Source organism: Zonotrichia albicollis, chromosome Z (genome assembly GCF_047830755.1).
Source record: "Zonotrichia albicollis isolate bZonAlb1 chromosome Z, bZonAlb1.hap1, whole genome shotgun sequence".
NCBI lineage: Eukaryota > Metazoa > Chordata > Aves > Passeriformes > Passerellidae > Zonotrichia > Zonotrichia albicollis.
Window position 1 is genome coordinate 20,873,625 of NC_133860.1, and position 17,356 is coordinate 20,890,980.

The following is a 17,356-nucleotide window of genomic DNA, read 5'->3' on the forward strand; positions in this document are numbered from 1 at the left end:
ACAGATGGGTAGATTCTGTTGAGTCAAAAAGTGTAAAGAGAGGTACATAAGGACAAAAAAAACCCCTAGATTTCTGGTTAATATGAAGTGCTATGAAATGATGATGGATAACAAAGAAAACGTCAGCTGTGTAGCAATCAGAAAAACAATTAGCAATTATTAGTAAAGCAAGAGGACAGAATTATGCCATTATATAAATTGGTGGATCACATTTTGGACACACTTCCGGTGTTCCTGTTTCTCAGGAAAAGGCATAGGCTTTGAGACAAGCAGCAAAGGTGATCAAAAATGTGAAAAGCTCTGCAGTAAATCTGTACAAGGAGCAAGGGCAGAGGCAGAAAGGAATCTTCCTTCAGAATGGAAAAGAGGGAATTTCAGGGGATGATGTATAGAAAATCAAGAGTTATACTGAGAAAAGAGGAAACTACCAGGACTCTGTTTTTCCAGTAAAAGAACTAAGGATCTTCAGGTGAAGATATTGAAAGTGGTTTAAAAGGCAGTCAGTAGTGACTCACGAGGAGTGGGAGACCTGTGGTCCTCCTTTGCAAGAAGGTGAATTCCTGAGGGAAGCTGGATGAGTCATGGAACAAAAATCCTGAAGGGCTTGTGGAAACAGAGGTGCAGCAGCTGGCTCAGTAGGTCCCCTGGTCTGGGAATGGTGTGGGACTCAGGGAACACTGGGGAGCTGCCTTCAGGGTTTTGCTTCCTGTAGCTGGCTGTTAACAGCTGCTGTTGCAAACAGGCTACTGGACCAGACAGCACGTACAGTGTAATCCAGAATGGTCCTACCTTTCTGTGACAATTCAGATCTATACCTAATGTGTCATTTGGGGTACCCTGATGGTTTACCCCTTGTGCTCCTTCTGTAAACAGCAGTAGTTTCTAGAGTGGGAACAAAGCAGCATGCAAATGTTCTTTTGCTACACTCCTTTCTTTGGTTATATTTAGAAAAGTGGTGTCAGCTTGTCACTTTGTCTCCAGTGTTTCAATTGCTCTCAGGACAGCAGAAGGTTTGATCTTGCAGAAGGCAAACAATGGTAGGATTGAGTTTTTGCAAAACTATTATTTCTAAAGCACTATGCAGGTTTAGGCACATAAGAAGGTTGGATGTTGCACAGAGGCTTTCACAGCTCTCAATAATTCTCATTGAGATGAGCTGTGGGAACTTTTCACCTTTGCAGAGCAGTGCTGTAATCAGCTGTGTGCAGAGGTAGATGAAGAAGAATGGATTAAATATTAAGGTCAGAGGCTTTTAGGAAAGCAGAAAGAAAGCTGGAGCTTGGAACACCTCCATTGGCAGAGAGGTTTGTGTGGATGTACAGAAGAGAAATGGAGATAGAATTGTTTCATGTTCCCCAGCATCAGCTCTGTGATGAAGACAAATGTCATGACAAAACATGGGAAGTGTTCATACTTACATCCATGGAAAACAGGAAGAATATCTAGCTCTGGGTTGGATACGCCATACTAAAGCACAGAAAATTTATTATGGTAAAAGAATATTAATGAGCTAAAATCCATACTTTGTAATCTTAGAGTTGTTGACCTGGCAACACTAAGAGGTCTCTGTCCTACATTTCAAGGTTCAGTGTGAAGAATTTATTGCTAGAAAGCAGTGCTATCTGCATTTACATAGAACATCCACTAACACCCAGGAAAGTGCACATAGCTGAATGCTCACCTGTACATGAATGTGTGCGTGCGTGCATGGATCTGTTCATTTTTGTGAGCTGAATCTCAGCTGCCCTAACTGCCCTGGAAAATTTAAAGCTGACTCTTTGCTCTTCCTTTTTAACCTTAGTGGACTGTATAATTCTGCCAGTGACCGCAATAAATCACCAAAGTTTCCTTACTCTCGCCGAAGGAACCCATCTGGTGGCAGTGAGAATGAGTCTGGGCAGCCAGTTCGGAGGAGGTAGGAGCCTCAGGATTAACTATTGCCAGCTTTTCTGTGTAGAAACTGGAGGTCCTGCATGCTCAGTGCTCAGCTCATGGAGGCACAGCTAGGTCCAGGGAAAGGGGATATTCCAGGGGCCAGTAAAAAAAACCTACCTGCTATTTAAAAAAAAAACACCCGAGCAAGAGCACCACAGCTGTTTTTGGAAAGGAAGCTTTGGTCAGGTTGTTTGCTTGTGTGCTATTGTGGGAAATGATGTTAAAAATGTAAAAAGTTGCATTATTGGCATGGCAAGATTCCTTTAGTTACTGGAGCTCTTTTTGCCTGGTGAATGAAAGCACTGATGGATTTGCTTTCTTGTTTTGAGCTTCCAAAGAGGTGTTTTAAATACATTTCCTTATTTTAACTGCCCCAAGGATTACACAAATGAGCCATAAAACTGTCTTCAACAGTCCCACATATGAACCACTTTGCATTAGGAAGGATGCCAGCAAAAATACAACTAGTGAAAATTTCACTTGGTACAAACTGAATGGAATGACTTAGAGGAGTAAAATGGAATGGGTGGAGATTCTGTGCTGTGTGTCCTTGAACATGTCCAAAAAGCAAATTACAGGGACAATTCTGAAGCAATAGAGGATTGAGAAGACTGTGTGTTACCTGGGATGATTTGTCCTGCTGAGAAGCTGTTTTCATCACTGGGGCACTCTGCCTGGTGATGTGATCTGTTGTCAAGTATAAACAAACACAGATACTGTGCCATATTCATTGCAGTCTTCTACAACTGCCTCAGGAGCCAGCACCTGAGAGTTACATCTCTTTCTGACATCTCTGAAATGAGTACCTGTTTGGCCTTCAAAGCCAGAGCTGGCAAAGGGGTCTCTGACAATGCAGCTATATTGGTGAGGAAATCCAATTTCATGTGGAGCTTTTATCCTTGTCAGGTTTCTGAACTGTTTCAGACCTTTTATCTGCCATTAGCTGTCTGGGACAGCAGAGAAGAAACTCACCCACAGTGCATGCTTAGTGACCTCAAAGAAATCAGTGTAACTCTCAGGCAATAGAGTTATGTTTATTTGCTCTGTTGGATAGAGCCCTTGTAGGTGGTAACAGCAATGTGTTTCCTGAATGGGTTTTGTCATGTTTTAACCTCAGCCAAGTCCCCTCACTCACTCCCCTGCGAGCACGGAGAGAATCAGAAGGGTAGGAGATAGAAACCTTGTGAGTTGAGAAACAGAGCAAAAGCCACACACCCAAGCAAAGCAAACCAAGGAATGAATCCCCTGCTTCCCATTGCTAAGCAGATGTTCAACCATTTCCAGCAGAGCACACACAGCCCCTCACACTAAGGGTGACCTGAGAGGACAAACACCGTCAGTCCAAACATCCCCTCCTTCCTCCTCCTTCCCCCACTTTATACACAGAGCCTGATGCCACAAGGTCTGGAATATCCCTTTGGTCACTTTGGGGTCACCTGTCCTGGCTGTGTCCCCTCCCAGCCTCCCGGGCACCACCAGCCTCCTCCCCAGTGTGGCCTTGACTCTGTGCAGTCCCTGCTCGGCAATAACAAAAGCATTTCTATATTGTCAACCCTGTGTTCAGCACAACCCCAAATTACAGCCCCATGCCTGCCACTGTGAAGAAAACTAACTCCACTGCAGTCAAAACCAGCACAGTTTTTCTGGTGCATTGCTAGCTTCGTTGTTAGAAGGGCTCTTTTGGCTTTGTAAAAACAAAAGAGTAGAGATGTGCAGTGCAAAGATCTCTCATATCAAGGAAAATGTTTGTGCACTGTGCGGCAGGAAATTGTTTTATCACCTGGGACTTGCATTGGGCTGATCTAGTCAGTGCACAGTCATGCCAATAGCAAATTTTCTCTTGAGCTACCACATGAACAAAATTTTTTTAAAGTCTTATCTCATATGTGAGACTGTGAAGACTGACAATGGTAGGTAGATTTTAACTTAATTATGCCTTCCTGAGTCTTGGTTTTATTCATGCACTTTCCTTTTCCAACTGTTAATAACAATAGCTGTGCTGTTTATGCACCCTTTACTGGAGTTAAGAGGAAACCACCACACTCTGCTATGTTGGAAACAGTAGGAAACTCTAAAGAGCAGAATGCTCTGGTTAATTTTGCAAGTCAAGGGTTTGCAAGGCTTGCATTTGCTTGAATGGAATCATGCCTTCAAAGCTTATTGTAAAGGTGTCCTGAAGGGTTTAGAACAAGCACATGCTCTGTTTTCTCTGCCTGACATCATACTGGCAAAAAGAAATCCATCAAAAAACTAAAACCCTTTGGGATTTTTATGGGTAGTTCTGTGTATTTGTAATAAGTCACTCTATGACACTTCATTAAAACTTCCTTAATGTCACAGGAAAAATCAAAACAGTGGTGAAGATTCAGATTTAAAGCAAAGGAGAAGGTAAATATATGATCTATATTAAATGATATATATATGAAATGATACTGAAGGTACTGGTCATGTTTTTGTTCACTGCATTCTCTTCTTTCCTTCTTCTCCCTCATCTTCCTAAATGTCTAAAAGGTTTGTTGTGTTATGACCTTTTTATTTTTTATTTCATGTCTTTTGCTTAAATGCTCTGTGGTGTAGCCTCATCACAGCAGAGTCTTGCAGCACATTGTTACTACCCCATGTCAGAAGCAGCTTGTGAAAATTTCCTAAGGGCTTATCTGCAACTTGAAAGTCAGTTCCAGAACTTCTAGCTTTTGGATTCTGTATCTGCAGATTTGTTTTTACTTCTCCAGCCTCCCTACCCACTTTTAATTAATCTGTTTTGCAAGCAAGTGTGCTATCATGTGAGATGAATTGTCCTGCCAGAGGTAAGTGCGAAGGCATATGTAACTCCTGATGGTCCTCTTGCTGTCTTGTACATTTTTTGTCGATTTTTTCTTAAGCTTCTTCTGCCTGCCCCCATCTCCCATTTCAGACTTGACTAGTTTTTACATTTCAAATAAAATGCAGGTGTGAATTTGGTTGTGACCTTCAACAACCTCACCTTTTGACAGATTTTTGCCACATCTGCTTGTCATGACTCTGTTTAGTGCTCCTCCTTGCTCCTGTGCTCCTGCTTGCACTGCTGGAATAAGGAGACAGTGGAGTGCATTTCAGTGTCAGAGGGCTCCTGGAGCTTGGGAAGGCGAGGAGGCACTCCCAGGATCTGAATCACTGCAGCAGCACGGGAAAGGAACTCTGGCAGAGATGCAAACATCTCAGGACAATCACAGGAAGCCAGAGAAAGTGCTCATGCACTTTGTACTTACTATGAGATAGCAGAATGTTTTTTGGAAGGATGTTAACATTACAAGCTGCCAGTGGTAATCTTGTGATAGATGTCCAGCACATAAAACTGGAAAGATTTAGTTAAGCATCTCAGGTGGAAAGCCTCAGGGCTCAGAAGGGACCTCTTACCACGTGTTTGTTATTGTACATTGCAAAAGACCTTCTCCACTTCCTCACAATTTGGCTATTCTCCTCTCATTTTACCCAGAAAAAGACTGTGCCAGAATGTGAGCTTTCCTCAGCCCTCCAAGCCCCCTCCTAGGCTGTATTTGTTGTGTCTCTTGTAAAATTGATTATGACTTCTTTCTGGCTCCTTATGCCAGAGTATATATGTATTCTACCTGCAAAATATCAAATATATTGCATGACAAGGAAAACAGGGGAATAAAGGACAAAAGATACCTTAAAATTGTTAGAGATAGGGATGATCTCATGTATTCTTGCACCTGATTTAGAAAACTATATTTTTCCTACCAATTTTTGGTATTTTATTCGTTTTAATAAAAGATGATAGTTAATATTCAGTGAAAGATAATATTCTGACAAACAAGCATGAGCAGCTGCCACTCAGCTGACAGCTCAGGAGTCCTTCTGTCTCCCCACAAATGCTTTCCTGACAAGAAACACCAGGTAATTCAATGAGCAATATACAAAAGGTGAATCAGATTTTCATTCCTGAAAAGTTAGAGAAAGGCTCATCTTGAGTTTGATCAATTTGGATGTTTTATCTTATCCTTTGCCTGCCATACTGTGATTTTTGGCTGTTTTGGTATCTTATGATATAAATTACTTAAATCACATGAAGAAACTTCTTGTCATACCGAAAAATGTAGAAGAGTCATGTTAATGACCTGGAAGTGTGAAAGAAAAGTGTTGCTCAGACAACTTATTGATGTTGATGTTAGTGGTATATTTATTAAACATCTGATAAGACTGGGCTGGGGAAGGGTATCCTTTTGGCTGTGTTAATAAGTCTCCTGCAATTCTAGAGCATTTTTATTGCTCTTCACTCTTCCATTGTGCATGAGTGACTCTTTTTGGCGTAATCATTTAATCTTCCTTCTTCCTTTGGGATTACAGTTTTCTGTATTAACACACATAATTTTTATTCCCACTTTGAGCTTCACCCTGAAAAGTGTATTTTTAGCTGGCAGCACAGCTAACCTGGCTTTAAATTATGAAGTTTGGGGATGATGATGTCACTGAAACAGTGGGAAAAACAAAAAACCCTCCAACAAAATTTTTAGTATTAGAGAATCAAGGCATTACTTTATTCTGGGTGTTGTTCTGACCAGGATGTCCACAGAACAACAGAAATAATTTCATCCTCACATAGCCTCAGTGTGCAGAGGAAATAATTCCATTACGCATGTATTTTACCAGACTTTTCACTAACTTTATACAGTCAAAAGCCATAGAGATTAATTGGTTCAATGTTCATTGGTTTCAAGTTATGTAGTTCCCAGTATTTGGTTTTCTTTTGGATATGAATTTGTTTTCTTCCAATGCTAATTTGGTCCTCATTCCTATCTTTCCTTTCCCAGACCTGGTGTCTCTGACCATGCCAAGGTTGATATTTAGAGTTGATGGTCATTAATGGTTGTTGATGGTTGTTATCTTTTGTGTTTCTTCTGTGCTACTCCCACTCTGTTAAGATGTTAAGTTCTTCAGGCCTTGCCTAGTGGAACAATGCCCTGAAAAAAACTTCAGTTCCTTCCCCCAGGGCAAAGGTGAACAAACCTGACTAAAGCTATAAAATTGGGAAAAAAATTAAACTTGGTATCTTTTCCAACAGGGAGAAGCTCCTTCTCTGGGGGAAATTTCATTTTACCAAATTTATTTCCTTCAGGCAAGCTGGGTTAAACTGATTTTCCTAGACTTTAGCTGTCCTATTATTCTAAGACATTTCTATTTGGATGGGAGCTATTTGAGTTAATGATTTCCTAATTTGGAAGAGAGGGGAGAACAGACTCCATAGACCAAGGGATTTAAAGCCTCAGCAATTTGTTGGAGGCAACTATAATTCACTGGTATTATGGAGAATTTCATGAGGCTCTCAGGTGTGTCTGAGTGACATCTGTAACAGTGTCCTGGTCGTTTAGTCCTAGTCCTCCAGAAAGCAGAATGATGTGTGCCTGGGCAGATAGAACAGCTCCATGCTGCATCCGTGCTGTTCCCTGGGAACAATCTTCTCTCATCCTGTTTGGGCTCTTCTTCCTAAACCATTAGAATATGCACTGAGCAGGTGCTAGTCAGGAACTTCCTATATTGTCATTAAATGCTTCCCCTTACCTGTTACACCTAAGGAACTGCTTTGTCTCCTTGGCTTGTTTGAGGTGTAGTTCAACAAATCTGCCCTCTTAGAAATGTCAACTAAGAGTGAAAGAAAACCCAGGAGGCATAAGAAAATATGTATCTCTACCAGCATCATCGGGAGTTATCCCCTTATAGGTCCTATTTCGTGGCCAGAGACCTCAGAAGAAAAATTCTGTTTTCCATTGAAGCATCACTGATTCCAACTCAGACAGCCTAAATCCTTGTAGACCAGCTCCTGTTAACATCAGCCAGCTTTCCTCATTAATCAGCTGGGCTGTCAGTACAGCAGAGAAACATGTCTGTCTTTGGAATCACAGAAATGTTCAGGGTGGGAAGGACCTTTTCCAGATCATCAAATCCAACCATTCCCAAGCGATCCTCATACTAATGAGCCAATAGTCCAAACCAGACTGTGATGAGAGTGCCAGCTTTAGCCAGTGGTAGAGTGGCAGAGTCCTGGATTCGAGGGCCAAAACCCTGCAATCTGGTCTGTGTTCTCCAAAGTGCAGTCACAGATTTAAGGGTCTCAGTTAGTAGAGAGGAGTTTGCCTGTAGGGAGCGCAGCCTTCTTTTTTCCATACAGAGCAGCAGAATCCTAGTGCTACTGGTGTTTCTTCCATGCTGCCATTCCCTTCAGACAAGCTGGGTTGAACTGATTTTCTAGACTTTAGCTGTCCTGTTCTTCTAACAGGACAGGACACACTTCTAACACATTTTTGTTTGAGTGGGAGACATTAGAACAAATGATTTTCTAATTTAGCATAGAGAGGAGAACAGACTCCATCGACTGAGGACTTAAGAACTTACACAGTTGAAGGGAATAGAATACATAGACCTGTGAGCATTTTGTTTTGCCTGCAAACACAGAGTTCTGAGTAATTTCTGCTGGGTGTACCAGAATCTGCAAGAAGAAAAAAGCCATACAGATTAGAGATGAAACATTTCACACCTTCAAGAAACAAATTGATGTGGCATTTACAAAAAGAATGCTGAACAATAAAATAATAAAAAATTTTAAAAATATATGAAACAGTGAAATTATTAAAATGAAAACAGCACTTACCTGATACTACAGTCTGGGTGCACTACTTTTGGAGCTGTTCTTCCCAATCAATTAATAAGAAAAAGATAATATGACTTTCAGGTGTAGCCAATATTTTGGTGTTAGTAGATACATTCATCCTGAGATGTTGCTTTTCTCTTCTCCAGGTCACGGTCCCGTTGTAACACCAGCAGTGGCAGTGAATCCGAAAATTCCAACAGAGAGCATCGGAAGAAGAGAAACAGGTGACAATATATTAAATATTTTAGACAGGAATACATGAAGAATTTCATGTCTTTATGAAGACATTAAACACACAAATGGAGATGGACTTTTCTCAGATAAACACAGTAAAAATGGATTTAACATATTTTATGTGAATAGAGTCCTCCTGAGGCAGCTGAAGACCCTTTTCTGAATAAGAAGAGTGATAATTGCCAGAATACATCATTATGCGATGAATTCCTGCTCTCCTGTTCCTTGGGAAGAGCTCAGTAATGAACCACAAGATCAAGTACAGGGCACATGTACAAAAGACTTGTATAAATGCAAATAAATGCATTTATACATTTATATGTATAAATGCAAATAAAGTGGATAATATCTTGATAATGATATTCTCAGCATATACTTTTACCTCACAAATTCAAGTGCAGATTTTTTCAAGCAGAAAATAAGGTGTTGAGAGGTAAAAATATTTTTAGTGGCTATGAATCTCAATGTTGTTTTTAAATTCATGTATTTAACTGTATAAAGATTTTGTTTTCCAAAATGTCAGGTATGGGCCCAAACCTAAAATGTGTACAGCATCAAGTTTTAATAGGACAGCAATAGTTCATATCAAGTGATGCTAACAAGTTCTCTATTATATATTCTATTTATCTTGTTGCTGGTATGAAAAAGATGACATAACTACTGATTTCCTATAAATTCTCTTCAAAGCTGTGTATTTTATGTTGCACTGGAGATCACGACATCCTGGAGGTATTTCTGAAAATACACTTTTTAAAAGCACATAGAATTTCCTCATATTGCATAAACACAATGCAAGAGAAGTGTAACTAGACAAAAGAGGAACTGTTTAAAGGCGAAGTTTCTAAGTTACTGTCTGCATGAGCTGCCATCATTTCTTCATGTCTTATATTCAGTGATAAATGATTTCCATATCTCTGGAAGGTCTGAGAAATTGCATGCTAGATAGTGCAGCAGGAGTATGCAGTATAATTACATTTTCAGCATGACTTGCAGTAGTTAAAGAAATATTAAAAACCATTGTGACACTCACATGGGATGGCATAAAGCACATCTGAGACATGAGTTTTCTTTGAAACTTACCTAAATCAGAGCACAGTCTTGTAGGGTACTTGGCTAGCAATAACCTAGTGTGTCTGGAAGGTTTATTTTCTAGCTGAAGTTTAAATGACATGCTGAGTGTAGTTTCAGTGATTAGCAGTGCATGGTATTTTATATCCCTTTCTCCCAGAACACTCTTGCCAGGTTTTTTTCCTCTTGTGAAACTCCTTCTGCAGGGAGATCCACAAGCAAGTGAAAGAAATTAGAGACTGACCACAAGAATGTTTTTAAGAACTCCTGGCAATATAAAGACTGAACTGTAAGAAGGATTAAGTACTGCCTATCATTTTTTGAAGAATGAAAGGGCTTTTACCCACACTTCCTCACTTAATGGAAAAAAAGAATTAAAATAAAAAGAAAAAAAGATCCATTTTTTTTCTTGTTTCTAAGTTTTTCACACTTTCAGAAATGGAAGATGCAACAAAAATGTTAATGTTTGAGCATCTGTTGTTCTTATGTGATCACTTGAAATCTGACAAGAAAAAAGATCATTATCAGTGTTAGATTAAACAAGTACTAAATGAGCTAGAAGTCTAAGACTTGTTCCTTGTGAGCAGGTGCAGGAAAACAACCAGTCATAATGAATTTCTGCATTTTGTTAGCAGCCATAGCAGGAACATAACAAGCTGGAAGGTCAGAGGCTCTGAGCAGCTTTCCTGTTTTCAGAGATGGACCAGCACTAGCAGGGTTAAATAGGGCATTGTAATGAGGCTTGCAACTGCTGTTACCCAAATTTCTGCTGTTGCATAGACTAATACAATTTATTTCCCAGTACAGTAATCAGGTCCCTGACACAACCAGAAACAAAAGTGGTTTATTTTATTGAAAAAAAATACTGAATATTCACATTAACCAAAGAAGTCAGCTTCTGGTCACATTAGAGTAGTATTGTATTGTTCACATGACAAGAGATCACTGTGAACTATTTGCCAGAAGAAAACAAATTATCAGAGAAAACCAGAAACATAGATGAGAGCTTCTGAAGGTAGAAAACTAGAAAAATCTTGGGGAAGATCTTTTTACCTGATCTCAATCTTTGAGGTTTCACTCCATTATAGAAATGTTTTCTCCTAAGCAGATGTTCATATGAAAGTGAAGAAGAACCTGTGATGAGCATATTTCAATCACAGAAGAGATGCATTTGCATTTTCAGTGCTGTGGCCAAAATTTATTGTGTAGATAAAAATAGATTAAAGGAGCAGGCATTGCATACTGAAGCATACTTTCCTTCCTGGCTACACTTAGAAGATGCATCTGATAGATTTAGAGAGTGACTGAATGGTTGAGGCTGGCAGGGACCTCTGGCTGTCCAACCAGTGCTCCAGCAGGGCCACCAAGAGCTGGTAGTCCAGAACCATTCCCACACAGCTTTTCAGTATCTCCAAGGATAGAGATGCCACCACCTCTCTGGGCAGGCTGTGCCACTGAAAAGTTTGAAAGGAAAACTGTAATGGGCTTTTGGGGCAAGGGCAACAGTTTTTATTCAAAAGTATCTTTAAATAGAAAATTAAGATTTGAGCTAAGTTTCTTTCAGCATTTTTTTTTGTCATTTCTGTCACCAAAACCCTAAAAAAAATTGCCCTAAAATGATTAGAATTTGAACATTGCCTTCAAATAATGTATCTAATATAGAGATCATGATACCTTGGTCATCTTTTACCTTGTTAAATGTGAGTATACTGCCTTTCTTTGCAACTGCAAAATGCATGTTCTTCATGTCTCCATCTAGCAGAGTTCTGCTGTGGTGCAACAGTACTTTGAGTTTGCTAACACCACTTGTTTTAATAGCTGCAATGCTAACTTGATATATTTAGATTTTCAGTATTTTTGTGCAAGTGGCTGCCGTGTGTGGGAGGCAGTTGGTGGTGTCTATACAATATGGGATGATTGCTGTTTGCACAAATTGGATTATTTGGGATGAAAATCACAACTCATTACTTGTTGCTGTGTGAGTCTTTCTACTAAATCCTTAGATAGAAGTTTATGTTAATACCTGTCAGCAGATTACAGATTTAAAAAGATTTGCTTAGAAATCAAAACCTGAGGTTGCAGTCTTCTCCAGATGCTTCATACCATTTGGTAGAGTTGTGTCTGTTTACAGTAGTTGGGGATTGAGCTCAAAATTCATTATGCATGTGAGAGAAGATCTGATTAAAGGAAAAGCAGAAGCCTGTGTAGCTGGTTTAGCCTGATACAATTCAAAACTCAAAGAGAAAAGTACATCTGAAGTGAAGAGCAACAACAACACACTTTGCATTGCCTGCATCTCCAGTGTAATCCCTTTATCTCTGGTGGCTTCTTTGTTTGTTGTACCTGTCAGTCTTCCCCCCTGGTTTCTCCAGTATCCCAGCCCTACCATCTGATCAGGCAATCTACACTTGGGAGATATTTTCCAGCGATGTTTTGAAATCCCTGCTGAATTTTAAATTCACTGCTGTGACCAACATATCCATTTGCTCCACTACCTTAGCACTTCATCCCAGCAGTCATATGTGCAACCTCAAAACTGTGGGAAGCATCTGCCTGGAGGGCTGTGGCATTTGGAATCACTGCAGCCTCCTAACAAATGTGCTGAGTTGACAGGATTTTGATATTTGGCTCAATCTGTAATGCATTCCATCAATGAATTAATGGATTTTTAAAAAAAGAAGGAATAAAAGGCAGAGCATGTCATTTAGATCCACACAAGCCATGACAGGGACCAAACCCTCAGGGGACGGTGCAGGAATGCCATGAAGATCTGCATGCATCCTGAGCTTTGTTGCAGGTTAAGATGAACGGATGATTCTTCTGAGTAGGGACTTACGGAGAGGATTTTTCCCTGGATCCTAGGAAGTTGCATGCTGCAGTAAAGTGCTTCTGAAAGTTGTAGTAGAAGAACCTTGTAGCATGATGTGTGTCTCCCATTTGGTGCAGATGAGGTAGAGGGGAATATGTAAACAGGGAAAAAATTCCAGATGTTCGCCTGGACTGGGAAGAAGAATGCAAGTTGTGGGTCTGTCCTTAAAGGCATTGATTGTTACATTTTTGGCTCATGCTGTTTCTAAATAACAAATCAGCAGGGGTTTTTTTATATAGTTCTTACACTAATGCAGTCTGGGAGTATTAGTTAAAATTTAGCGAAATTGAAGGTTAAATACAGCATTGCAGGAGCAGGTTTTCTGGAGGGTGGGGGTGGAAATACCCCATTGCTTCTCAGAGCATCCTGCCCTGAGAGCTCTCAGACTAAACTCTTGGTACCTCTTTTGCAGATTGCGGCAGGAGAATGATATGGTTGACTCGGCTCCTCAGTGGGAAGCTGTGCTGCGGCGGCAGAAGGGGAAAACCCAGGCAGATCCAAACTACCGGCGATCCAGGCACAGATCTCGATCGTACGTAACCCTTGAACCCTTTGATGTGTAAATTAAGGCTGTTGCATCGTGTTAAAGAGCAGGAGGAATATCTCCAGTGTGGCGGTGGCTCTCCGCTGCTGAGGAGCAGAGATTTTCATCTGGCATACTCCCACATTAGCAGATTTGTCTTTGTGGTCAAATTGCCTTTTTTTTGTGATTTGAATTTTAGGGCACAAATAACGAAGACAGGACTTTGTAACAAAGCTTCTGAGAAACTCTGTCCATCACCTGGGAAGAAGTCCAGGATGGTTCTGTGGCTCATTGAACATGAGTTCTGTAATGAGTACAGTGATTCCTCTTTTCTGGGCAGCACGTCTGTGGAGGCATTGAGATTTTACTTGATAGCTGCAAACGTTGTAATGGAATACACGCACACCTGTTTAATCATATAATATCTGCAGTGGTGTTCCAGATGAAAGCAGCTGCTCATGTTTCCATGTCAAATTATCCCTGACAAGCAGCAGTCAGTGATATATTGCATCCCAATGTCAGGATTTCCATGATGGAGCCATACTGCCAGGCGCTGCTGTTCCTGCTTGCAGCCTGTTCTGACATGGTGAAGTTATCAGCTTTTGAAATTAATTTTCTCAAGCTAATGAAAATGTTGATTTCCTTTAATTTATCTTTTTCTTCTAAAACGGCCTGCTTTTGGGGCATAGACACAGTGTTTGGTATCACTGAAATCATAGTCAGCATTGAAGTTTCCAGCATTAAAATCCACTTGAGTTCTGTCTTCAGTTGTCCATGTTGCTAGAACTCTGCTGTCTCCAGTTTTACAGTGCAGAGTTTTATTTCTTTATGAGGAAAAGAATTTACCTTTAAAGATCCAAATATTGGAATTCCTTCTTTAACAGACTTTGTACAGACTTGTTCACTTTCAGCTGTGCAGAAGTCTTGTGTTATTAGGTGTAATTATACAATGATATATTACTAAACTTTAGGAATATTAAAGCTTACTTGTATGGAATCCAGTGAATACAGTTCATTTAATATGATTTTGGTTTATTATATGCAGAAAGTGCTGTAAACTAGGAAATGTACTCAGTTAATAATGGTTACATTAAATTTGTAGCCAGCTTTTCTTTTTTACCCACGGCCCAGGTAAATCTCATTGTTTGGACTGCACGGGTTCCCTCTTGTGGTTAACTTAACTTATGAAATGGCTTTGATTTTCAAGCACAGTGACATTCTGAGTTATATTTCATTTAAACTACTTATAGCAAAACCACATAGATGTTAAGCTAGCTAATCTAACTTAGAAAGAAAAGGTCCAAGAGGAAGCAAAGAAATGAAGAAGTCCTGAAGATTTTGGAAGGCATCTCATTTCTTTTTGCTATTCTTTTAGTTATTCATGAATTTCTCCTTTTTATCCTACTCTCCAGGTTAAAAAAAACCCCACAAAACCAAACAAACCCACAATGAAATAAGCCCAAACTAATTTTTGAAAATAAATTTGTAAAAGGCATTTTACTGTTAACATGTAGTACATTATAAGAGAATGTATTTCATTTAGTTTGGCTCAGCTGTTTGTTTACTTGACTGGATAAAGTTCAGACGAAAAGGAAACATAATTCCATAGGTTATGGTTGTTTTGGTTTTAAATGTTGTCAAATGGTCATTTCAAGGTGCCCATTCAAAAATTGATACAAACCGTTAAATTTAGTAGAACGGGTAATTCTTTCACAGTAAGTCCATTGTTGCATTTTTAAATGGAGCTTCCTTTTGGAAATGTGAAGTAGTGTCTGAAATGTTTGTTACTGTGCCTGGCATAGTGCATTTAATTTGCTTGATAATGAGTAATATTAATCATTCGTGGTGGCAAGGTAGTGTCTCCTTGGACTTGGGAATAAAAGTATTTGACAGGAATTTGACCTTTCTTTTTTCCTCAAGGAATAAACAAATGCAGAGAGCTCCCAATTCTAGTTCCACAGGGTTTATTTTCAAGAGTTCATGTAAAACATCTGTGTAGCCAAAGGGCTTTTTCTAATTAAGAAGAATGGCCATAAAATTCCATGGCTATTTAAATTTACCATTTGTGACTCAATCTGAAATATTAATAAGGGTGCAGATGCAGGCACAAAAAATAATGTAGACCTTATTAATGTGTAGAGCTGTTCCAGCTTGTGCAAATGAAATAAAAAATAAACAAAAAACTCCCATGAGATTCATCACTTACTGGGAAGTCCCATTAGGTTTCTTGTGCATTAGAGAAGCTGATTAGCATGCAAATTATCCAGAAGGTATTGATTCAGATACTTAGACAGGACAGTCTGAGTCCTAAATATCAAACCAGTGAGTTTAAAAAAAATTCACAGTAAAAAGATGAAAACAAAGTAAAAGAGGAATTGTGATCTGACTTTAAAGATTTAACAGAAGAATTGCTTTGTTGTGGGCTCTTAAGATCCATACCAACACGGATGTCCTATGTAGTATATGCAATACCTGCATTTCATCTTACATTTCACTTTTCTTTTTGTAAGCTTTCTGTCGTTTTACTTTCAAAGGAAGGGGGAACAGGCCTATGGAAAGAAAATGCCTTAATTAAGTTACTTTATCTGCATCATATTTCTTTATATTCTTTGGTGGGGAGCTAACCTAAATAAATGCTGTAAGGTTATCCCAGTATGGTAACACTTCTTAAACAGATGGAAAATAACTAGTTGCAGGATGTGAGGTCTAAGGGAAGTTTGGTCTGAGGAATCATTGTATTTAGCCCATTTTTCTTTTTTTTTTTCCATGGTATGCCATACTGCTAAATTGGTATTTTACAGGAAAGTATTTATTATTAGTGTAATTGCAGGGATGGAAAGAAGGAAAGTGGCAGAGATCACAGAGCAAAATACCTGGAGCCGGTCACAGAAAGCAGGAAGCACAGTTCCTAGAAAGTGGAGAAATGACGACGTGTTCTTTTTTAAACATTCTCTTTCCAGGCTGCCCCACAATTAATATTTCTTACTGTTGGTGAGGCTTCACATGATGCTTTGTGATACTTGATTCTTAAGGCCAGGTCCTGAACTGCTGTATTTCCATGAATAAGTAAAAGCCATGAGCTGATCAAATGGGTCAGTGGTGTGCACAATACCCTGCTTTGTGCGGTGCCTGGGTTAGGGAGCAACCTTGGGGCTTTGCTTCCTCGGCAAACTAGGGCTTGTAAGCATGACAAAGCCTCCCTGGAGAAGCTGGCATTTTCCAGGGAGCTTTCACATTCCCTGCTGTCTGATTATTCAGCCTCAGAAGAGGATGCCTATCTTTCCAGCCCCAGGGTGATTGCAGGGTTTGCAGCTGCTATTTTGTGAGCAGAAAGCTACGTGGGGGCAGAAATCAGTTCAAAACTGAGGGGTGAAAAAGGCTATTAAATGCCACTGAATTTAGTGCATCAGGGAGTTAAAAGCAGCATGGACAGATGCAATAAAGTGAAGTAAATGCAAGAAGAGTGAAGGAGTATTAGGAGTATTGTACTTAGCCCTTTTTTTTTCCATGGGATGCCATACTGCTAAATTGTATTGTACAGCAAAGTCTTTTTTATTAGTGTAATTGCAGGGATGGAAGAGGTGAAAATTTCAGAGATCACAGAGCAAAATACCTGAAGCTGGTCACAGAGAGCAGAAGGCACAGATAGAAGTGAAAATCAGAGGAAACTTAATGCATTATAATAAACAGAAACACAAAAATATTTAAAAAGCTCTGAACACAGACAACAAATGGACTGTGAACCACACATGCTGTAGCTGTTGCCATCATGAGAACCTGAGGAGCTGGAATGGACAGCAGTTTGTCAAGGATGGGAATCATCCTGCCTGGAAAGTCTTGGAGCCTGAGGTGGTTATGGATTAATTAATTTTAGCCCTACTAGGGAAACACAAATGCTAGGTTGTTTTTCATCCTTTGGTCCTTCTCTGGTGTTTATAAACCAGTTAAGTAGTATCTCCTAGTACTTCTGCTCCTATAAAATCTAAAAAACATCCCAAAACACCACCATTCCAAAATATTCCACCTTTACATTAGCTGTATAGTGTTTACTGCAATATAGATGTCTCTGAACATTATTCCT

General features: G+C 39.7%; 1 protein-coding gene across 1 annotated transcript in view; it reads left to right on the forward strand.

Moving 5' to 3' along the window:
- EPB41L4A (erythrocyte membrane protein band 4.1 like 4A) overlaps window positions 1–17,356 on the forward strand; it is a 120,460-nt gene that overhangs the window by 91,369 nt on the left and 11,735 nt on the right. Inside the window, exons 15-18 of the mRNA XM_005490434.4 lie at window positions 1,802–1,915; window positions 4,276–4,323; window positions 8,728–8,805; window positions 13,165–13,284. Of these exons, the coding sequence (XP_005490491.1) occupies window positions 1,802–1,915; window positions 4,276–4,323; window positions 8,728–8,805; window positions 13,165–13,284 (360 nt within the window). The remainder of the gene's footprint in view (window positions 1–1,801; window positions 1,916–4,275; window positions 4,324–8,727; window positions 8,806–13,164; window positions 13,285–17,356) is intronic.